The sequence below is a fragment of the Thunnus thynnus genome, chromosome 18 (genome assembly GCF_963924715.1).
Source record: "Thunnus thynnus chromosome 18, fThuThy2.1, whole genome shotgun sequence".
Taxonomy (NCBI): Eukaryota; Metazoa; Chordata; class Actinopteri; order Scombriformes; family Scombridae; genus Thunnus; species Thunnus thynnus.
Window position 1 is genome coordinate 26,086,157 of NC_089534.1, and position 25,534 is coordinate 26,111,690.

The 25,534-nt window shown below is 38.0% G+C and overlaps 1 protein-coding gene across 3 annotated transcripts in view; it reads left to right on the forward strand.

Annotated features, from left to right (window-relative positions):
* Positions 1-25,534, forward strand: part of cnih3 (cornichon family AMPA receptor auxiliary protein 3) — a 91,748-nt gene that overhangs the window by 61,403 nt on the left and 4,811 nt on the right. Inside the window, exons 4-7 of one of the 3 annotated variants that reach the window (XR_010924493.1) lie at positions 10,959-11,071; positions 16,549-16,692; positions 17,374-17,429; positions 19,295-19,360. Coding sequence is in view for 2 of the 3 variants with exons in the window: in XM_067572873.1 (XP_067428974.1) it covers positions 10,959-11,071; positions 16,549-16,692; positions 17,374-17,401 (285 nt within the window). In the remaining variant the exon portion in view is untranslated. Of the gene's footprint in view, positions 1-10,958; positions 11,072-16,548; positions 16,693-17,373; positions 17,744-19,294; positions 19,361-25,534 lie in introns of those variants that run through there. The other 2 variants (XM_067572873.1, XM_067572872.1) reach the window with 2 other exon arrangements.

Consider the following 25,534-nt stretch of genomic DNA (forward strand, 5'->3'; position numbering starts at 1 on the left):
CATGAGACAAGCAGCTAAAATGTCAAATAGCAGGAATATTCCTTTAGTAAACATCCAGAGGAAGATTAAGATGGTTGCCAGCCTTCATTAATCCTACATTCATTCCTACCGATAGCCTGAACACGAAATGTATCTGTCTGAAAGTAACATTAGCATTACATCCACAGCCGTTAACGTTAGCTTACCTTTTTAAAAAAGTCGATGTGCTGGCCTGAATGTTTTCATGGTTTGTCCTAGCGGTTTTGTCAATGCTTCTTGTCTAATTTTCAGGGGGATAGTAAATGAATTTAGTCTATAAATCTGTTACTTTTTTTCTCCAGAAACTGGTCGTTAGCTACTTAAGCGACAGAGACATGACATTACTGAAATTCAAGATGCTAGCAGCTAAAGCATCTTCTGAGGAAGAGATATGTAGGGTGGCAGAGGACAATGTTTTGAAGTCTGAATGATGCAATGTTTAATACATTGTTGTTGAATAAGCCTGCATTAAGAGTTATTAATTTATTTGTTCATTTGTCCTTTCACTTTGTCGCTTAGCTTTGACTCATTGAAGATGTTTTTGTTTTTAACTTTCATTTTAGCTTCTTTTTCATTGGGACAAAAGGCCATCAATGAATAGTAAATGAAGTGAACACTGCAGAAAAAGGATTTGACAAAAAAACATAATGTAGCATGTGCAGTTATGCAAAAATATGCACTTTTCTTAATGTTTTGGGGAAGGGGACTAATGGGGGACATGGACTTATGAGGACGGGGAGCTTAAAGTGTTATGTTCTTATGATTTTATTTATACATTTACAATGTGGCAATGCAAGTGTTTTTTTATGAGTCCACAGGGGAAAAAAAGCTTTTCCCACTGAAACCAACCAAGTCTTATCTATTGCCTGCCCAGACTGACTCATCTGCAAGATAGCCCAGCAGATCACTCACACAATCTGAAACTGTATCACAGGCTTCTTCATTTAAAATTCTGCTTTTCTACCAACAGATACTGGCTGCACTATTTCTAACGTATTAAAGCTGACCGTATAATTTGTGTGTAGAATTATATAAGCATTGGCACGGCTCATTAGTTGTACCAGTCTGTTGTGGCCAGTGCACTGTACTTTGCTGTAGTCTTCTGGGGGAGCAACATTGGAGCCGGCGACACCAACAGACTCAATAAAATTATTAAGAAGGCCAGCTCTATGATTGGATGAAAACCAGACACCTTTGAAGTTGTGGTGGAGAGGAGGACACTGATCAAACTGTTATCCGTTATGGATAATCCTGACCACCCTCTCCACCACCTACTGGACAGACAGCAGAGCACCTTCTCTAACAGACTGGTTCAGCTTCGATGTCACAAGGACCGATACAGGAAATTTTCCCTGTCCAAAGCAATTACTTTCTACAACACCTCACCTCTGTCTAACAGAGAACTCTCAGCTTTATAGTTTCTGTCTAAACCAAACTCCACTCTGTTTTGCTCTCTCAGTAACTTTGCTCATGGTGAATTTAAATTTTTTTTTTAAACTTTGCACTCTGTCCAATGTATATAATATGTTATCCTATGTTTATATTTTATTATATTTATAGTGTATGCTAAGGTTTTTTCTTACATCCTTATATTGAACCATTTTATTTTATTTGTTGTGTTTATTTTTCTATAGATATATATTTCTCTCTTCTAGTGTTAATATGTATATTTACTTATTATATGTATATGTATATGTATATTATCTATCTATCTATCTATCTATCTATCTATCTATCTATCTATCCATCTATCAGTGCTACAGGCAAGATTTTCTACATTTTGCCAGTAGAGGGAAACATGATGCAATATCATCCATATGCAGAGCTGCTATCCAGCCACTCAAGAGCTGTAACTTCAGAGGAAGTGCTGGTTAGGGTTAGAGAGAGGGTAGATGTGTCCTCAGTCATCATCTGCTACTGAAATCAAAGGGGAGGGATGGAGATGATGTGCATGCAACTGACTGCTGTGCCTTTTGACATGGCTAAGTTTTGATTTTTTTTGTGTCCCTTAAAGGTGCAATGTATAAAATTTGGCCACCTGATCCATACAAATGGGGACAGCATATCACCAGGAGGCACAGTCCCTCCACCCACCACCCTTCCCAACAAACACATCACGCCATAATTATCACTTACTGAATATAGCATAAAGCTTACTGTTTACATTGAATCTGTGCTATGGCGTCATCAAGAAATCAAAATAGTGCGGAGACATTAGAGTCAGCGGTAAATTACCAAAGAGCTGCACAGATCAGTTCATCAGATTATGCAGCTGAGGTGGACAGCTGCCTCCCCAGCCAGTGGCTTTATTTTCTAAATTGGCATTACTTGGACAAATTGACCATATATTGAGAATCTAAATGGTTACTTCATCTTCTGAAAAAATATTAAAATATAATAACGTGATATATTGACAGTCCTACATCGAAAATTACACTTCAAATTACACTTCAAAGTTTTGCACTGCGCTTGGAGGCTCGGGCAGCGCTACTTCTTCTCATGTTGGACTGAGGGCAAACCATGGATGTATTAGAGTTGGATAGGGTGCCGCCACTCAGCCTTGCAGCCAATTTTTCCCAGTGGCCACTCGCAGTATTGCAGCGAAAAATCCCCCTGCGGCCCAGAAAGCATTTTCCCCATAGACCACCGTTGTAAAAGAGACGTCTGTAAAACTGTTGACTTCCAGCTGCAAACAATGTCAATTATGACTCTTTCTATCATGAACTTTTGATCCATGGAGGTTTTGTATTTGTAAAACATTCCTCAAGCCGAGAAAAGTGATTTAAAAATCTGTGACGCCATCACAATGTTAAGTCTATGGGCCAAACGGGAACTCATGGGCAGGGCCAGTGTGGGAAACACTACTGCGCATATTCAACTTTTTTTGGCGTATGCGCCAGCCGAGCAATTCCTATAGGACTGAATGGGCGCCATTTTTAGTCTGGTATCCAGCTCTTATAATACATCCATGAGGCACACTGGACAATACAATGACTCACTATTGCCTCTCAAGGTACGAGTGTTATTATGAGACAGGATGGGCCAGGACTAGCTAGTTAGCATGCTTATTTCAGTAGATATCTCTGTAATACAATACATAGACGTTTCCACCATGCGTGACTGAAAATGTTCTCTTGCAGTGTGTGCAGAACATGGCATTTCATTGCACAGGGTACTTTACAAAGGACAGAGTAAGCCTCCTGGAGCCCTTTAGAAAAGAGCGACTCTCTCTTCGGCATGGTAGCTAACCGTTAGCAGGTTCTGTCAGGAAGAGCAGCAAGCGTCAAAGGCTAGCAAAAGCCTTGACAACGACACATTGATTGAGACACATACAGACAAATCAGTGTTGAATTCAGACACGTGGTGCATTGTTTATGTTTTTATATTGGGTTAGATAATAATGAGTGGGACAGAACATGATATGTAAGCATGTCTATGTAAGCGCTGAAAACAAGTATAATATTACAATTATTATTTTAATTGTGGTGAAAACTGGGACAATTTAGTTGTGAATGTTGAAAACAGGGACATTTTAGTGTTTTACAGATATTTGTCAGGACTTGGGACACTCAGCTTGTTTTGTGGCTCCAGAGCTGCGAGAAATCTGATAAATTGTCTCAAGTAATGTCACTACATCCAGCATCAGTTGTGGCTGACAACTATGAGTTTGAGAATGAAAAAAACTCTGGGGTTGTGGACTTAGAAAGAAGTGAGGTTACCAGACCTCTGTAGCCCGCTCCTCATCTCTGCTGGAGGCTAGCAGCTCCAGGCTACGTTAGCTGCTACTAGCATAATACACCCAATTCTCTGACCAAACAGTCTGCAGTCGAGCTACAAAGTGAGTTATGTAGGCGGCAGATTTTGACAAGGAAGATGAATGCAATGAATAAAACAGATATCTCTGGTTTTGTTCTATCAATTTTTTTTAAACTTTCCACCGTGAATCCAATATTGTTGGATTATATGCAGTGAGTATGTGTGAGTGAATTTAATATTTTGGGGTTTTGGGCTGTTGGTCAGAGAAAACAATGTGAAGATGTTACAATGATATAATGGTTATAGAGATGTACTGTATGTCAAATGAAAAATATCGTGTATTGATTCTTAGGTCTTCATTCAACATTAAGTGAACATGTTATACATTCATTTTTTACTACTTGGAGATTTGCATATGGTGACTGAGGACGGAGAGGAGCAGTGGCCATCCTATCTGTATGAAAAGGACACCTTTATCGTGCTGTGGACTAAAATATTTTCTTTTTGCATTTTACAACAGAAGTATATGCTAAGTGGTTGTGTAACACCCAACTTCTGTTTGTAATTAATTATTAATAACTTTATATTACTTCATGGTCCCACTCACACACCCTCGGTATCTTACTGCTAATAACCTTCGGCAGGAAAAGCAGAAAAGGCAACTAGTTTGTTTTGGTGTAAATCTAATAATCAAAACTGATGGCCTTAACATTAACCTATTGTACTGTTGAGTTATCAAGGACACTTTTGTGTTTTTGTGTTGAGAAATGTTAAAGATATCATCAAAAGAAAACATTAACATGTTGACAGTGAGGAAAATACTTCCAGGATGGTTCTCCGGTCAGCCAATCACAAAGCTTCAAATTCTGGATTTCAAATTCAGTTCATCCCTGAGGCATCTACAATCTACTTTTTTATTGAAAGAACATCATCGAACAGTTACATAAAATAACACAAATAACATAACAGCTCAGATAACTACACAACATCCAACTGTGTGGTTTCAGCGATTTCAGCGTCCATAGCAACCACCATAGCAACGATAGAAAGTCTGCAAAAATCTTCGTAATAATTAACAAACCAAACATCATATATATTCACTGAGCAAAGACTATGAAAATAAAATGCATATTTATCGCTAGAAATGTTATCAAAATGCATTTTAATGTCAAAGCTATCTTGAAATATTGCTTTTTCCACAGAGAATAAAGGGAATGTCATTTTTTGTTTTCACTGCAATGAAAGAAACCTGACAGTCACGTGACATGGACGCAGACCAACATAGCAATTACACGTATTGATGCGAGACTGGAGACGCATCTGCTCTCCACAGAAGTTAATGGGAATTAGCGTATCACCTGTACATAAAACTGGACTTTGGCATATGTACTGCACGCAGTTCCAAAGTATAAAGTCATTTCATTTGTATGCTGTTTGAAGAGACTGGATTGATCCTACAGGAACTACATTTGGTTCCTCTGATCAAAACACAGGTTTAGTTCCTGAGTTCCTAAAAAGGTTCTTGGTCCCCTGGGAAACTTCCTGTGGTGGAAACCTAACAGAGATCTTGTTTCATGGTAATTTCAGAGGCTGTAGTTTGACTTGTTCTTTTCATAATGTAGCTACAGTAACATACACATATTCATACATGTATGGATACATACTAACATCCACAGAGTTCTGCAAGCATACAGTATGGTTGCAGCTGTACAAAGTATTCCAAAGTGCAGTGACGCTTGTGTATCATGGGATACCTCTAGTGATTTGGGTAAAATATAGCTTCCCACATGAATGAAGCCTTATCAGTATTGCAGCAGCAGAGCTTCTGGTTGGATCAGATGGGTGTAGGGGCGGCCCCTGGGCACCGCATCCAAAGAAACAGATCTCCAGTCCCAGCCAGGCACAGTCCCAGATGGGTCCCTTAGTCAACACACACACACACACACACACAGCTTCAGAGAATCTGCTAGATGGTCTGTGATATAAGGAAGAAAATAGTTTGCTGCCCATCAGCATGGGGAATCATATACATATGCTCCAATACACACACACACACACACACACACACACACACACACACACTCACTCACTACTGTATGGTGAACATGTTCACTGAATGCAAAGGAGTCACAGCAGGGTTGCCAGCACTGTGCAATACATTGTAATAATTGTTCAGAATTTGCATTTCTTGTGTGTGTGTTTGTGTGTGTGTTTTTGCATTCTGTCTCAGCAACAAACATATCATAACTACTGAACCACTAAATAAAAAAACATCATACTCAGGGGGATTGCAGGGCCAGGTTTTACCCTGGCAGGGTTTTTGTGATGGTGGACTGAAGAATGCACCCACTTTGTTTGTGACAGTAAACAATAAACAAAGCCACTGTTTAATGTAATTATACTTGGATGAATATGTAACAAATTGTAACACAGCTGTTCATACAATAGGCCTGAATGCACACTATGTGATCAGACCACTGGATTTGAGGTGCAAATAGGCCTTTCTATGTCCCTCACCAGCTTCTCATCATGTGCTGCATAAATAAAGTTGTTTTTGAATATTTTATAATTAGCTACATATTTTATTTCAGTATATTTCCCAAATTACAGTAATGTAGGCTGTAATTTTAAGGGTTTCATTTCCATGCTCTTTTCTTACTGGATAATGGCTGAAAACATGACATAACAATGCTTTGCAATAGTGAAACCACACACATTATAGAAGACATGCATTCACTTTTAACCCCCGCAACATCATTTAAAAGTCATTTTGCATTCTTTAACAAGGCGACACAAAGCTGCTTTAATCACGTTTTTTGACATGTTCACAACCGATTCTTGTGTTGTTGTCACTAAAGTTTTATGTACTTCTCAAGTGTTGCGTGGCTGCTGGAGTGATGGATCATGTTTGTACCTTCATCTGAGCGCTGTCAGACAACATGCATTAGGGATTTAAACAAGAGAGGGGGCAGAAAAGGCAGAATGTAAAGCTCTGTGTGGCTATTTGTTTTTTAATGAGCTTTTTGTCTGTGTGTGTGTGTGGGGAGGGGAAAGTGTGTATGTGTGCTTGTCCATGTATTGCATGCATGTTGTATCTGTGAGGCGTGTGTAGCCTCCATGCTGTATGTGTGAAAGCAAATGGATATATTTAGGTTTTGTCTTAGCAGCAGTTTTCTCCTCTCCCACTGTTGTAGAGCTATTCAGTGAAAATGTGTTCTTCTGTTATTAGGAGGCATGTAGCCATCTGAATAATGCATCCTGAACACTTCCTCTTAACGGCAGCGTATACAGTAATGTTCTAGGCCAGGCGGTCCAGAATGTGTCGCCCTGTACGCTGTTAAATATACATGAGTAGTGAAATGGCTTTCTTTGTGAATAACATTAACTACCGCAGCGAAAAGGCTGCTACAGATTTCCAGACATTCGGGTTATTCAGGTGTTCACAGGGATTTGCATGGCAAGCAGTTTCAGCAAAGCAATGTGATTGGCAACAGACCCTTCCAGGGTGGCAAGCCAGGCTTTATTGGTTGCTTGCCAACTCTTGTGGTAGCCAAAGATTATACATGTGTTTAGACTAATCTGAAGTGATAATCTGCAACACCGTCAGTCCTGAGGATGTAGCAGCAACTAGTGCTTAGCTATGGAAAGCAACAAAGAATTTACACAAACATTTTGACATTAAAAGATTGTTTGATTTAGGTCGCAGCATAATTTAATAGTTCACTGAATACAAAATGAATCTTCATTTAAATAGTCCTAATTATATTAAATTAGCTCAATTTTAAACTGATTTACCTTAATTCTGACGTATTGTGTGTTTTGATAAAATTTTGAAAATCCTTTTTTTATTTGAGAGAACAGAACTGAAATTAATTGCATATGTCCTCTCGTTTCCTTTAGTTTCTTTTGATGAAATTGAGCTTTTCCCTCTCTGTGCAGATACTGATGTATGATTCCTCTGTAGATGACAAGGGGCCAATTAAGGCTGAAAAAACTACTGTTGTCTATTTGATCAATTAGAAATGTTAACAGGAGCAGAGGACAGTGTTCTTTGGGAGATATAATAAATAGTTAGAGCTTTCAGGCTCAGCTCCTGAACAACATAGATGTGTTTTCACACTGATTGCTCTATCTACTCATCAATCTCATCTTCCTTTATTCTAAAGAGAGCCCTATTCCTGCTGCTAGAAACCAGATATTTAAAAGCTTTATGAACTGAGAGTCCTACAATGGAAAGTTGGTGACGAAATAGTGTATAACTAATATAGAAGTAAACATGATAGGTGCTTTGCACAATTGAAACATAACTTAAAATATTCTGCCTGATGATACGCAGCAGATCCCTTCAATGATTATACTCTCTTAGAGTGTTTCCTTCCTGCTTCCCTCAGACAAGCTTCTTATCTGGATTTTGTATCTGCCTTTCTTCTTGCTTTCAGGGCCTCAAAAGGTTTTTCTTTTTTTTATAATGCATATTGCCTTTCTTATAAAAGTCTATTTTCATAGTGAAAAGGATTTGACTAGGTGGTGTTGCATCTATTTTCCAACAATTCTCTGTACAAAAAACAGCAAATTAAAGAAACACATCGTAAGTATTCAAACAAATACAAAAAATACTTAAGTACAGCCGTGATTTCACATTGTCTTTAAGTGTGGTTTTAAGTGTAATACATGACCTGGCACTCAGACAGCAATATGCAAACTATTGCATAAGTCAATTAATCCTACATAACCAGGCATGCATATTAAAATAATAGCATATATATTTTATTATATATATGTTATAATTATTTAAAATAAGTCTTTTCCTTCGATGACATCACTAAACTCTATGAATAAATCTGGGATTTAAAGCTGCACTAATCATTTTCAATTTATAATCATGTAAAATATGTATTTTCGAATAAATTCTATTTTTATTTCTTGGTGTATTTAACCGGGACAGTGCACATTGATAAACATAGCTGTAAATGTGCCAGAGATACCCCAGAGGCTGTTTTTCATCTGTAATCCCTGGACAGATGTTTCAAAGTCACCCTAAAAAAAGAATATAAGATTTAACATCACAAAGTCACTGAGTTCATTTAAAGGCTTGCAGAGCAATAACAAAAAAATAAAAGAATATCAATGTTCGTAAAAAATCATACATAACGTTGTGCTAAATTGTCTAATGTAGCACAATGTTAAGTAGGTACTAATTAATAAATTAGGTACTAATTAAGACATGCAACACAGAAACATATACATGACATGCAAAGCAAAGAAATGGGAATATTAATGTTAACAGAAATATGGATTGAATAAGACAGTATTGTGCTGCATTATTATACACCAATTGAAACAAGCAAAGCAGAAGGACAGACATAGTAATGACATACAGTACATAAAATACATCAATCACTCTGGCACAATAAAAGCAAAGCCACAATAATACATGAGGACAGACTGGCGAGTACAAGAAAGCGAGGGATGACAACAGACAGCAAAGTACACAGCACAGACAGACTGAGGAAGCAAGGTGCAGTTGGTCTTTAATGCTGACAGAGCCACCCGCTAATCAACCATTTCTTTAAATGAGCTCTGAATAAACTGTATGTGTACAGGTCTGTATATGTTGTGATAGAGTTCCATTCCTGTACAGCTTTAACAGAGAACACAGACCCACCAGAAGCACTTTTTCTTGGATAATACAATCCCTTGTGAACTGATATGCTGTTGTTCTTATATTGACAAACTGTCCATTACGATGAAACATAGGTGTGATGTGAGAGGAGTCGCTAATAGTGACAAGAGAATCATCACCCAGGTTTGCAGTTCCCATAAAGCTCTATGGAGCTTTAAAGTCTCTGTCAGCACATTGTTTTGGTTTTTCCAACCCAAAAATTGATTGATTCATTCTCACTGCTCTTTTCCAGCAGCATTTCTAGCAACAGAGGGCTGCTGTATTAAATCAGAAAGCTGAAACCCAACTGTATGCTACCAGCCTAGCAGCACACTGACAAAGTTAGCAACTAGCTAGTGAACATAGTGGAGCATTTAGCAGCTAAAGAGTCAGATATTTCCCTCAGGAGTTGATGGAGACCAAAACAGATCTAAAAGAGCGTGCTATGTTATAGCTGATTGTACTGCTCCCAGTTGGCCAAAAAATATAATATCTTAGGTTTAAAATGTGACTTTTTTTTGCATGCTGATCATATCCGAGCATCTTCAGATACCACCCATTAAATACTTTGCACAAATGGGCATAACCACTCCACTCAGGCCACAACCTATGGGCAAGGGTAACAGTTATGTGGTTATGTTCAGATCAAGTCGGTAATAAAGGTAGTAAACACAAGACATTTCAAATAAGAGGGATAGGCTCATGGGAAGATCATTACCTTTTAAAGTGTATTTTAGCTGCCTGTAAATCTAAGCCTACTTTTACAACACACAGTATTGGCAAATTAGCTTTATATTAGCCAAACTGACTGAAAGTGTATAGAATTCCAACTTTTTGTTATGGATCATTACAAAACTGTATAAGTATAAGCTTCTTTTTCCCTAAACTTTTTATTTTTGGAGAAGAAAAGTGAGGCGTGTGGGGGGATGGGATCGGTGGCGAGGACTTTCACATATTCGCACCCTTACTATTTGCCAGGAGGTTGTCTTGCTTCCTGCATTCGGAGGGCCGAACCCTCCAGTTATTATGATAATGATGGAGCCCTGCCATCAGTGTGTGCTGCCCATTGTGAAGCTAAGCCCTCTATAATCTAGATGGGGGCATTTAGCCATTTGGAATGCATGCACATAGACAGATTTCAGTGGCTAAATATAGGCTAGGCTAAGGATTTGAATGCTAATGATGCTGCTTGAGGTATTTTGTTACACCTGTGGGCATTAAAATGATAATGTGGCATCTGCTAACCAACTGCCCTTTAGTTTAGTTAAATATAGTCTCAGTTCATTCATGCAGTTATTATATTAGAGTAAATGTCAAATAAAATATTTATTTTTGGCAACACTGATCATTAGCAATTGGGTTAATCTGTGGAAGGAGAAAGAAACAAGCTGAAGTGTTGGTGCCTGGCTCCCCGGTCATTGACATTAAAGTTCTTCAGATGTCTATCGGTAGTTAAAGTCTGAATAATCAATCAATGCTCTTCTCTCTGACCCACTCTCCTCTATCTCTCTCTGTGCTGTAGTTGGTGCTACCAGAATATTCCATCCATGGGCTCTTCTGCATCATGTTCCTGTGTGCCCAGGAGTGGCTGACTGTGGGCCTCAACATCCCCCTGCTCTTCTACAACACGTGGAGGTATATATCCAATCCAGCATATTCTGTGTGTGTGTGTGTGTGTGTGTGTGTGTGTAAGCCTACAATTTTATCTTTATGGGTCTTGAGATTTGAGTTAAGATCAGAGCTAGAATTAGTCTATAATGTTATGGGTTTGCGTTGGTAGTTAGAGTTTAGAGCATAACCTGTATATAAAGGTGGACATGGTGAGGTGTGAAGCCACCCATTGGTTTGCATTGGAACCATATTGAAGCCCAGAGTACCAGTACACCACCACCACCCACTATGACCTCAATAATAAACATAAAGTAGAATTATCACCTTTCTGACAATGTCAACAAAAACTGAAAATGTATGAGCTTCGTGAATGTAGAATTTATGGCAGAGCTGTTGTATTGGATTACATTAGATTGCACAGGTGTTCCTAATGAAGTGGCTGGTGAGTGTATGATTCCTAAAACAGTTGGCCACTGTAGTTTTTCGCAAACATTATTCAAACAGTTGTAAATACTGCATTTGCAGGGGGACTACTTTCAGCGGCGGATTAATACACATTTGGTGCTCTAGGGAATATTTCCTGCAGCAGGACAGTGTGTGTGGGACTGAGTCAAAATAAACTGCAATGTGTGCGTTCATGCAGTGAAGGAACATGTTAGCCAGTGCAACATTGTGGCTCATAGATATGTTTTTAATATGCAAAGCTTTTTTGTTTGTTATTTGTTTAATTGCATCTTGCAGATGTGTCGCGTTGATTTCTGACAACACAGGATACACAGGGTAGCCATCATGCACACCCAAATTCATAGTTAAAAGCAAGTATATCAGTGTTCTAACATTTCTGGAGCCCCTTAAAGGCAATGTCTGGAAAATGGGTCACCAGTCAGTGATCTTCAGATTTCTCTTACTGCTCCTTCTTTCTCTGTTTTTGTCTTTGCCGTTGCTGCTGCTCTGCTGGCAACCTCATTGGTTTGAGCTCAGTTAGTTGAAGTTACAGACAGAGGAGAGGAGAGGAGAGGAGAGGAGAGGAGAGGAGAGGAGAGGAGAGAAAAACATCTTGATGTCTTATTAAGTGGAGACTGTGCCAGATGCCCACTAGCTATGGTACAGATGCAGCTTCCTGCGCAGCTGAGAGATGAGAAGACAAGGAAAAGGGAGAGAGAGAGATTAAGACAGGAGATGGAGGGGGTGTGGAAAATGAAGGAGGGAGTAGCAGGAGGCTAGACGGTGAGGCGAGAGAGAAAGCGAGTGAGTGATAGGAGAGAGATCTAATGTTGACAAGGTGATTCAGAGGAGAGTGAGAGGGGGAGGCAGGGAGACACTGATGGGGGAGCTAAATAAACACAGAGTTCATGGATACATACAGTATGTGATCACAGCGACATACATGGACGGGAGTGAATGCTTGTGTGGCTTTTTGCTTGTGTATCCGCATGTCCGTGTGATGCTCTGCAGTGTTTACAGATGCTTCTGAGCGGCTGCTTTCAGAGGCCAGATTGACAACTTTGTCAGCAAAATTCCTACTAATACAGTTGATTTTGAGTCAATATAAATTTGTACTGAAGGACGTCTTGTCAGAAAAGTTCAAGCGTCATTAAAGGACCATACCAGTGTTTTTGAATGGCTTAGCTCCTTAACTATAAATCATGTATACTTTATTTTAGCAAAGATGTATTTTTCAACCAGCCATTTATTTACATTCAATTCATGAAAGTTTTGTAATCCAACATCTGTTATCAAGTCTGCATTCTTCATGTCTTCATTTTTATTAAATTATGTTAAATAAATTTTGTGTGATAATGCAGCGTAGACTTTGAAATAATACTAAGACTCCTTAGACTCCAGTCTAATCCTTAGACTGTGATGTTAGCTACTTGGTGTATTTTTGCAGCAAATCTCACTGAGATCAAGCTCACACAAAGCAGTCATCACACATACAGACACGCTAATTAAAATATTCACAAATATTATTAAAAATATAAAGAAAATGTTAAGTCCCTCAGAGGAGCAAGTGTCACTAATTTCAGTTGGTGTTGTTGGCCATTCCAGAGGTAAGGTGCGCACTACTGGAAACCAGTATTGCGCACCTTACCTCACCTATTCTTTGATCTATTGTCATAGATAAGGAGGTGACTGAGGAGGTGAAATATCTCTGAACCTTAGATAGAAAGGTCCAATAAATAAAGACACAGGTAAAATGTGATACATGTGATTTATAGTAAATGGGAAAAAACATGCAATACACTGGCATAGTCCTTTAAAGACTCATTTAAGCAGTTTTGTCATAAGGGTTTCTGAAGTTATGTTTTTTTTTACAGTTATGTAAGGAGGTGAACTAAAGGAAAATATAGGAAATAAGAAGAGGGTCATGTGACAAAGGTCCCCAGCTTAATTCAGGCCCGGAATGTTGTGGTTACATGATACAGTACAATATGCCACAGAGACTGTAATCATGTTGCTTTAAAAGCCTGGGCCCTCTTAGGCCTGTAGAGTACAAGCTGTCACTTTGGTTAATCGGTCAACACTGACGCCTCTGTTGACCTTCAGAGAGGAAAGAAAACTAGTCACCACCTGTGCTAAGAGTTGTAAGACCATAAATGCTGCAACACAGGTCTGATGTTGAATATGGAGGGATGATGTAACTGGATGGACCAGTCTTGGGAGGAATTTCCTTGTTTATTTTTAAAAAGAAAAGTTTTTGTCAGATAAAAAGCTCTCACAATATATGACTATGTGGGTGTACAGGGATATTCCAACTGAGGTTGGCTGTGTAGCGCTGCAGTTATTTAAACTGCTTTGATTGCCAGCTGAATCCCTCTCAATGTGTGTTTGCGTGTATGAGTTTGTTAGCTTAGTCTGAAAGATGAGCTGCTTTGTCCACACTGAGAAATACTGAACTCAGTCATTTTTAATTTGACTCTCTGTAAGTGCGCTTGAAATGACTGTTACTGTCTACTTGTCTTGTCTTTTTCTTTGTGGAAAAAAATGGTGTCAATGTTATTATTAATGACATTTTTATCAGCTAATTGTATGTAATAGTTTGTTAACTATTAGCTAACCTTGTTTACCTCATCATCAGTCAATTGTGCATGTATCTTTTGTAGAAATACATGGGAATTACATATTCAGTGACTCATTACAAAACCTCCATGTCACACTCAAAATACATCAAGATGCATTTTTTTTCAAGTGCATTATTGAATATTTCATACATGCATGAGTCATCTATTGACAGAAACATTACTGAATGTACATTAGAATTGATGAAAGTCAAACTTCATAGTCATCATTAACCAAATGTACATGGTTTAACATACAGTATGGACATGCATAAACCATCAATTAGTTTGAGTTATGACAGAACAGACCACATGTATAAGGACAGTAGCCTCCTGGTTTTACCCATCATACCCTGCAAAACATAATTTGAATGTCTGATTGAGTGAATTCCTTTCTGATGGGAGCAAATGACTGAAAAGAAACCAGAAGCTAGCTATCTTAATGCAACTGGTCTGTTCAACATATTACATTGATATGCAGTAATCCATTGTTACAGAAACCAGATCATTTGTATCAGCTCTGGGGTCCATTAAAAGACAAATTCCACCCTATAAAAGAACTGAGTGAGATAAGTGTAAACTCAGTGCATAAACAGCCCTGTCTCAAAGCAACAGTTAGCAGTGACAATTCCCTCCTGATGTTTCCTCATAGTCCTTAAGTACTCATTTTCTGTATGACATATTTTCTATTTCATAAATTGAACAGCCTGCTGAAGTAAGTCTCACTGGAATGTAGAAGCTCCAGGAAACATCTTAAATTCCCCAAACCCGCTCTGCTATTGATCACCTCCAGGTTTTCTGTTGTGGTGACATTGCACATCTTCATTTTACACAGCTTTGTGAGAAACAGCTGTTTGTGTATACAAATATTTATTATGCTAAAAGCAAAGCACTAACACATGTAGATTCTATTGTAGGGTGGATTTTCTCTTCAGCCTTTAAATCAGTCAGCAGGGTGATAAATGGCTGTATTTTGAAACAGGTGCAAAATCTTTCATTGAAAATTCATTACAAAGTTGAACTGAAAGTCATTGTTTGACTTATTGTTATGCATAGCAATTGGAGTTGTAATTAATTTACCACACTGACTGGATTTAGAGACGTATAATAAACCCCAGCCCTGATACCTTTAGAACCGCATTACAGACCTGGGCAAAATATATTTGAATATCCATTCAAATATCATACTTTGTTTATCTTGTTGGGAAATTTAGCATTCAACACCACAAGATAAATCCAGCAAGTAACTCCTTATTGGAGTATTTCCCCAACTGACCCTTCGCTAAGGCCCACAGTAGGTACTGCTGCTATGCCTGTCAAGCTTTACATTCATTGCATATAAAGCAGGTAACAACAACAGGCCAAAGACAAAAGCAGTCTATCTTATTTTTAGATGGCTACTGTTAATTCTTCTGGCTGAAATAACAACTGTTGCTGGCATATTTAATCACCTCTAGCTAGCTCATTAAAATTCAGTCAATGAGTTGCTTGAAAAGCAGCTAAGCAAGTGGCCTAAAAATCTGTTATTGTGTAATTAAATATACATTTGATGGCCACATACATGATGTAATGCTAAAAGCTATCAATTCTATTTAAAAAGTTAGCATTCTCACCAGTTGATGATCCATGTACAACACATGGTAACCCAGATCAGAATTCTTGCAGGGTAGCTAGCTTGCGCAAGTAGTACAGAACAGTATGCTACAAAAAGATAAAAGATAACTGAGTGGTATTGCCAATGGTCATATTTTCAAGCTATATATTTCATTTAAACAAGAGAGAAGGCTTTGAAGGTGAAGAGTTTGGCAAATGTAATGCTATCTGCTTTGGCTGGTGGTTCTTGGAGTGTAACTTTCCCCAAATTCCAAGAGCAGGACAGAGCAGTTAACATGAACCAAAACTCTGATATGTAGCATCCCATCTTTCATTGAGGTGAAATACTATACTACACACTAGGTGTAGTATTGTAGTAGTAGTCCTGGACAGAGTTTTTTTGTAACGTAACCTGTTGTCCTACACTAGCTAAGGATATTCCCTTTATCTCTGAAAGTAATGGCAGGTTAAAAGCAGTAAGCTAGTTAGCATGCTATCATTTAATCAATTCCTTACACTTTTGCTCTTGTGTTTTTGGTTTGGGAAAGGATATAGAAAGGTTTATGCCCTGCTTCAATCTGTTGAGATGTTCATAGCTTGACAAGGTTACCATCACTGCTCAGGGAAGGGGTTCATTGAATGGTCAATTTCCCCCAAACATATTCAACTACTATTTCACCCACGTCTGCTGCATGATGGTGTCCCCGTAACTCATCATGCCATCTTTTTCCATACTATCTCCTTCCCCATTTTCTCCCATCATCTCCCCCGCCTCCCTCCCTCCCCCTTGCCCCCCTGGGTCTGGAACGGGTCAACTACCCGTGGTGTGGTCTTTGCCCTCTGTGGTAGGTACTTCCATTCCCCAACGGACACTAAGGAGTTGCTCTACGACCCAGCATCCGTGATGAACGGCGACACGCTCAAGTTCTGCCTGAAGGAGGCCTGGTGCAAGCTATCCTTCTTCGTCCTCTCCTTCTTCTACTATCTCTACTGGTGAGCATGTGGCAGGCAGTGTGGGCGACGTAATTGGATTACATTTAAAGAGATTACATTAATCTGATTACAGCAGCTACTGGGAAAAAAAACAAATATATAAAATCTAACTTAAGATTCTTAAAAAATATATTACTCAGACCAAGGTTTGAAGGGAAATGGTGAAAATGCAAAACTAGGAAATTGTAAAGATCGACATTCACATCATTTTCGAAATTTCATATGCTTTGATATTTTATCCTGGTTTTATTTCACAGCTCTCATGAAGCAATGTGAGTGCAAATCACTGAATAAAGTAACCATTTCTCTGACAGTCACATGCAAGTTCTGTCACATACTTCAGGTCTGTTAGGGTAGTTATGCTCGACTTTTAGGCCCACCACTGCTAATGCATGTGATGTTGAGAGAATTTGATTCTTTACTTCATTGACAAGCACTACCTGAATGCCAAGGTGGATGACAGATGGATAAAACTGCTATGCATTGGTTAAAATGTTGATCATTCTGTGTTTTTATACTTAGGAAGGAAATTGTTTTACTGATAGTATTTGTCGAACATGATTTGACTAAAATGTGTTGTTGTTATATGATAATACTGCTAACACTTTTCCTGTGCATGTTTATTAATGCTGATATTAATCACTGCGGATTCTTGTTCCATGTGTCATGTGGGTGCTGCAGTGTGTGGAACCTGGATATATCCCTCTAATAGGTCTTATCAATGGAAACACTTAAAGGTACAATCCTTATATTTTTTTAACCTTTTATTTTATGACAGTAAACGAATAGCATTATTCAACAGAAAATTGGACCACCTTCCATATGGCCACCACAGTGTTTGATAAACTCTGTTGATCTATATAAAGGCCACGTTTGCCTTCATTCATTAATATGCCATTAAGGACTGTTGTGGCTATGTGGCTTTCAGCTTTAAACTGAGCTTGAGATTTTTGCAGAGCCATGTCAGCTTCAGATTGTCTGTAGTATTTTGATGACTTGGCTGTCATTAAAGATTTTTATAGTCATTGCATTACCAGCTCAGTAAAGGATTTTTGATGACAAATTAAAGGATTGCAACTTTAACATGGAGTTGTTTTTGTATGTGTGTGATAATGCTGTGATTAAACATTTAATGCATACTGTGAGTTTCTATTCTTGTAGAAAAGAATGCAGTTTGTCTTTTTAGGCTATAGATGCTTTGTTATTGGTATGCTGTTAATATGTTTATCACAGCAATACCACACAGGTAGAAAAGCAACATCATGAGCAATGTTAGTAAGTGTTGGTCTTCTGCTATAACACAATATATCATATAGTTTTTGTATTAATTTGTTTGATTTGATAAAAGTAGCATTTCTATATCCCAAAATCAACATATGCCAGGGGGGTGAGGTGCTGCATCTTGTTAATTCAACTTTTCAACATGATGTGAATCACTTAAAAACAATTTTGGAAAACAATTTGAGACAGATAAACATGACCTCATCCCCTTGGCAGAACCAATTTGTTCTTACAGCTACAGCTGTGATGCTGATATGTTATGATATGATGCTGATATATTAGTTAACACATGATCCCTGTGTAGTCATACAGTAGAGATACAGTATATAGTTAATTGTATTCTTATTTAAGTCCATGCTCAACATTTTGCAATTTAATTTCACATGGATTGAAATATAACACAGCACTTCATGTGTCACATGAGTTTTTTGAAACCAAGTAATATTCCAGCCTAATGTATCATTTCTTCTTCTGCAAACAAGGATGCAAAGCCTTTGTTGGTTTCTCAAACTGTGAGCTGTCAGCAACTTTGTAAAATATATGTTAGATATTACAAATGCTGACTGAACAAATCAGTATTTTCCAAACAATATGCCATTCTGCAAAAATATTGAAACTATAGTGGGCTCCCTCCTGGCATGGTAGAGTGGCAGAAAGTATAAGGGAAAGAAAAAGGAGCTATTGGTTTATGCTCATATCTCATCCATTTTCATACCAGTGCCTACATTAATCAGTAGATGAAATCAAGTCACCTGTTTTGCAGGTTCAATAAATAAGAAATTTTTGAGCTGACTTAGTAGTACCATACCAGTGGTTTTGTATGTTTTACCCCATAAGCTACAAACTGTGTGCATTTTATATACGTTTCTTTTGCTTCAGATGTTAGGATTTTCTGGGGGGGGGGGACTCTGCAAATCCTACACATCCCTACAAATGTAAAGAAATAATGCAAACTGGTCAACAGTAATATGTGATTAGTGTAATATGTGAAGTATATGTGATTGGTAGTTAATCGGCTAAAACATGAAAAAATGGCTGGTATGACTTGATGCACCAAACAGGGTGCAGCTTTAAAATAGGACTAGTGGCCCACTAGTCATGAACCCATATCAAGATAAAGTGAGGCTCATCAGTGCTATAACAAATGTTATTATAGTGTTTTACTATATTTTGTCTTTTGAGTGAGCCAAGGAGGAACTATGTCCTGACTAATGTATTTTCAGACTGTCACAGACACTGGGTGTCTGACTATAAACCAGGCATTCATCTTGAACTGAAATCATCTTGCTTCTCCATCTCACTCCATCCTGTCCTACTGTAGCTCATACTGGACTGATCTGCTGTTTTAGAGACCACTGGCAGCAGCAGCAGCAGCAGCAGCAGTGAGGTACTACTCTACAGTGCAGGGTGATGGTCCATTCACTTCCAATTTCTGCAAGTTCGTCTTCTAGATATTAACCATGGTGTAATTTTTGTATCTACTACAAACTGTAATACAGTATAAGCCTGGCAAATGGTCATCATCTGTTTTTTATTATTGAGACATTCAGCTTTGATAGCGTTCTAATTGAAGTCACAGTGAGGTGGAAGTTAGAGCGTCTTTAGTGTTGGTAATGTGATGTATTTCTGAGTAAAATTGAATAGGGTTAAGTGACAAGAGGGATTTAAATCAAATCCTATTGGATCACTAAAAGGGGGGGCGTGGCTTAATGAATACAGTGCAGTACGGAGCTGTGAAGACATATGAAGCTGTAGGACTGTTCAACTCCACCCACAGATCAGGACAAGGAGCATAAGGGTTAACGAATGAATTAGAGCATAACCACAAGTCTTTAGCAATATAAAGAAAGATTTCTCAGCTGAAAACCAACACATTTGATTGCATACATTAATGTAACCGCCCCCAAGTTCAAGATGAGTCATCATTACTCTTTTTACCTTTTACAGAAAGAGAAAGGAGAGGTTTTTAAAGAAAAATACTCAAAAATGAATTTTATGACACATATATTAGAACAGGATTAGAACTTGGAAAATGTATTTTTCATTCCACTGTGTCTTTAATTAAATAGCCAACAGATTATTCCAGATTACTTGATGTGTCACTTCCATAAAGGTAATGGTCAACCAGCTACAGTAAGCAAAGTACCAATATAGCTGAACAAGTTTTATAAATCAAATTTCACTCACCACTGAACAACTCATGTTGGGCAGCAACATGAGGGACATTTGGGATTTTGTCTGCAACTATGATCTTCTAACTGCTCGTGATGCTGCATCACTGAACTGGTGTCACACACATCAGTGAAGCTGGTAATTAAAATGTTACAACCCAGAGGAGTGATGGCTATTACAAAAAAACCCAAAATCTACAGTAGCTTGTAGAAAAGATTTTTTGTAATAACATTAACATACTGTGACTTAAAATGAATAACCAATCTGTTAGGTTTAATGTCTTAGCATAGTAATGGTCAATAAAAATAAAAACTAGTATAGAAAGCATCATAAATGGTTTGTTTTGATGAATAAATAGAACTGGTTGAATTGGAAGTGAAGTGGCCTGAAACCTGCTCCATGAGGCTTGTCTCTGTTTTCTTGCCTTGTGACACCGACCCTTCTTTTCCACCACTCCCCAAAACCAAACACACTCCAGCACCGCTCTCCCGCATCTGTGACCTAAAGATCCTTCACACCCCGCCGATAAATCTTACCCGCACGCAGAGAAAGATGCACACACACACACACATACACAGGCCCAAAATCCCATGAATGCAAGTAATGAAATTGTGCATGCCCTCACAGACACACAGATGAACACACAGCTCCACCTGAGCGCTCACCTCCACACCTGGGTGACGGGTGATTTAAAATCCTTTTTGGTTGCTCAGTGGAGCTTATCTGGTGCAGATGATCCACTGGAATTACTCTATAACTCTTGATTTTGTCCATCTGGGCGCAGCAGGAGAACAGAAACACAAGCTCAGAGGGCTTTAAGCAGACTTTGAGGGGGGGGGGGGGGCATATTTCTGTTGTGATATTTTTTTATTTTAAAAATTCAATTTAACATTTCAATAAGTAAATATATATGAATCAAGAATTAAACAACAGGGTAAATGAGTGCAAAAATGTTACCATTAATCCTCTTGTTATAATTTTACCAGTGTAAAATTATAAAAAAAACCTTCTAACCTGGCCTCAGGTGCGCTCTTTGCTGTCTCTTCTTTCTCCTGGATGATAATGAAGTCCTGCCTGAGTAAGGGAGATCCCCTCAGAATGTGACCTTTGACCTTAACCCTGCAACCTCTTGCCTTCTTTCTTCCCTCTCTCCTCCTGAGCCTGTTGCTTTGTCACAGGGATGCTGTGTAGAATGTGATACACTCCAGTAATGAATACTTTTCCCCTTGCAAGATGGATACAGGTTTCTTTCCTCAGCCTGGTTTCACCCCTGTGGTTTCACATACTCGTCCTTAGCATGTTGTTGGATGCTGCTACATCTGAGCTATCTGGCTGTACATTTACAGTTTCAATCTTTTTACCGTACTTCTTGTTCTTTCCTCTCCTCCTGGGCATGAAAATCTGGTTTTCCTGTTCATTTACACACACACACACACACACATATACACATACACACACACACACACAAGGTCAGCCTCGGCTCATTAACTAGACAGATGTTTAAAGCTAATGGGACATGAAATAAGCGACATCTGTCACTTGATGTAAAATGTTTGCAGCAGACGGGGAATGACCTCACACGACATGAATTCTGTTTCATGAATGCAGAGGGTTTTTAAAAACATAAACTTGAACATCATGAACCGTATATTTCACATCACGTGTTAGGTGTGAGCCATCTGTTGTGGGTACTGTGTTGTTTACAACCAGTATGGAATTCTATCTGTGGTCAAAAAAAACTGCACCTTTCAGTGGAGTCAAATGTGGCGCATATTGGGTGTGATGGAGCATCTGTTCGTGTATTTAACATTGTTTCCTCTTGAATCACAATGAAGTGTTTTTCCATGCATTACATTCAAAGCTGTGTGCAAGATTTGAGCATTTCTGACTGTGTACATTTCAGTGCAAGGATCCTAATAGCTAATACTGTCAGCATTATTAGAGCCATTAGTTCTTGGACTATTATGCAGGCAAGCTTTCATGCTCTGTTTGCAACATTTATTTAACACTTTTACTGAATAAATTACCAACATTTAAACACATGATCGTTATGTAACCAAACCAAACTCACAAACTACAAAATACATTTGCTTTGCCAAATATGTTGTAGGGGAGATGAAATTGTTGTCTGGATTACACTAACTGGCAACATTTGTTGCAATAGAGTTTCTAGACATTGGACACCAGGGTTTGGGTTCTGTATGCCACCTGTTGTTAGGTTTAAGCAACTAAAACATTTGGTTATGGTTAGGGAAAGACTGCGGTATTGACTTTTTCAACATTTGAAGGCCACAATCTCCCACTAACCCTAAGTAAGGCTATGTCCACACTAAGCCAACCAAATTCCTAAACGCATCTTTTTCTCTCCGTTTTGGCCCTCTGTCCACACTAAAATGGTGTTTTTCTCTCCCAAAAATGGAGTTTTGTAGAAACAAGTGGTGGCAGTAGTCCTTCATTTCATTGGAAGACGAAGAAGAAGAACCACAAAGACAATAACAACAATGGCCGATGGCTTCAAGCGATTGCTGTTCTCCTTATTGTCTACTTTGATCAGTTGTTTCAACATAGCCATCTACCACCTTTCTCTTGCTGAAATTGTTGAAATCTGCATGGAAATGGAAATTATGTACCATTTCTTCTTCTCTGGTTTTCTGTTGCTGACTTGCTCGTCTGTCCTGTAGGAGGAGAATTACCCCGTGTGGCATTTCAATGTGGACGGACGTATTTGCAGAAACAAGCTGAAACTCTTGCTGTGAGAGCATGTTGTTTTTAGAATTTAGCTGGCATAATGTAGATGTTGTCAAAGTGCTACGAGTTGCACTCCATTTGTTTGGAGGGAAAACATGAAATATATTGAAACATTCAATAGAAACATTGTTTCATTATGTTGAGAAACAAACGCAATACCAAATGTATTTGTTAATGCAAATTTGTTTGCAATAATTTGACAATGCACATTGATCACTGTAAATGTACCAATGTTAGCCAAAAGTTACAGTTTTCTAGTTTTCAACTGTAGTCCCTTGGCCAGATGAGAGAACTGAGAGCATTGTAGTCCTATGACATGATGGACATTTTTTTGTTGTGTTGTTTTGGGGTTAGGATAGAATTACCCTTGAAATTACCCATTAAAACAGCAATAAAATAAAGAACATGTAAAGTTAGAGAAAGCGAACCATGAAGCAGCTAAATAGTGGATACAATCTAACAGGAATAAGGCAAGAAACATGCATAGTAGGAAATGTACAATGCAAGAAATGAATACAAAAGAAAAACATGACTGTGCAAGCAGTTAAAACATGACAATTTACAGTGTAATCACATTACAGTACAGCAGACATAGTTAAAACTTCAAGCTTTGTTAAAAAAACAAATAATGAAAAACAAAGATATCCAACATTCATAGTGTGCAGCAAATGTTGTGCTCAGTGAAGAAATATATAACACGTAAAGGCAATTTGATCTGTCTTCCTGTGGGTGTTTCAACTCACACATTACATGCAAGTCTGCACACAATTAGAGGTGCAGTAATTGGATGTTACCTCGTTAACACAGGTTGTGGTATAATAAGGTGTCATGTGAGGAGCATGTGTTCAGTACTAATTCCCCTCCAATGTGCTCTACTGTTCATGGGTCTAAATTGGACACATTAATAATACAGTTCCAGGTCTAAAGGCTGGTGACACTTTAGAACAGCGTGTAATCCAAGCAGACTAACTAGATTAAGAATTGAGGTTTTCTAAGTGTTCATCTTCCCATGAAACATGAACATATTGCTTATATTAACATTTTAAGGTGTTCTGCTCTGAAACATATCACTATGTTATGGTTACAGATCATGAATCCAGGACCGGAAAGAAATAATATAGAAATACCATGGAGCAAATTACTCTTAAATTAAGAGGGAATTAAGTATTACATGAAAGAACTGGTTTCATTATGTAAAACAAACAAACAGTATGTGCCTGAACTTATCATGATGATTATATAAATTACATAATTAATGTGTATTTGGTATATTCAAAAGTTTTTTTTAATTATTAGTTTTCTAATTTTTGTTTTTATATGTATGTATATGTAAATCTGTATTTTCTTTTCTTTCTTATCTTAACATTTGCGTTTTCATAAAAGGTAACCTTTAAGCTTGCATGTATTGTTATAGATATTGTCTTTTCAGTTTTTATATTGTTTTTATAAGATGACAGTAGAAAGGTCAGGTAAAAAATAGAAAATCATTAGTTATCTAGACATACTTTGTTTTTTTTTTCCAATATAAAATCAATAATGATAGTTCACAGCAAAGTAAACATCATTATTTGAATACTTTATGTAAATATCACAAAAAGACAATTAGAGTTGAAATTTCACTTCATATCTGCTACTAATTCTACAAAATTGAAAATATGATCATGTACAAAACCTTTTTCCCTTTAAATTAAGACAATGTGTTAAATAACCTTGTATATTTAAATAAATTGAACAGTATTATCACTTTTTTCATAATCATGTAGCACTGAGTGTCAGTATTCCTCCTCGCAGTATCTCATATAACAAGTCATATTTTATCATACATTATGTTTTGTTAATGTCTAATTAGGCTGTGAAAGTGAAGGAGCTGTAATTTAAAGAGCTACAAGTAAATCTACTAATGATGAAGCCATTTCTCAGAGGTTTCAATGGGAGGAGGTCAAGTCCCTTCACTCTTGATCTGTCTGTCTTCTCCTGCGTGTCTCTCCGCAACACATTTTTTCGACCCATCTCGCTCTCCTTCCATGGATATTCATGAGTCAACAGAGTGAACTTACAGTCCTCTCACCAGCAGAGATTAACGGAGGTGTTAGGAGCTCGGAGAGGCTTCGGGGATGAATGCAAATGTTTGGAATCATTAGTTGCCGTCAGTGAGGTGCTGATCTGTTCTTGTCAAAACCCCAGCTCGGCAAGACAAGTGTCAAATCCCCAATCTGCTATTAATGCTGTTGTTCTTACATGCAATCCTTTGTTACTCTCTTTTTTTCAGGTAAACATCACAGATCACTTTGGCTGTGGTCAAATAATCATAAAGTATACAGATCTGTCAGTGGTTTATACTGGAAGAACAAAGTCTTTCTCCGACTGCACCAGTGAAATCACTTTGCAGTGACATGTTTTGCAGCTTGTTTTGTACATTCTCATTGCATTACATGATGCTCATCAGCTTCTGCTTTTTTTATTTTGCATTCAGTGGCAGTTTTTTTCCACACAGCTGCAATCGTTTACAAAAACTGAAAAAGAGCACAAACATGCCAGGAAGGATTTTTGTTTTTACATTTTTAGGTCATGGTAAAAACCTAAAAATGTAAAATAGTGATATTTAATGTAGAAAGACAGTGAGGAGGTATTACACTAAGCA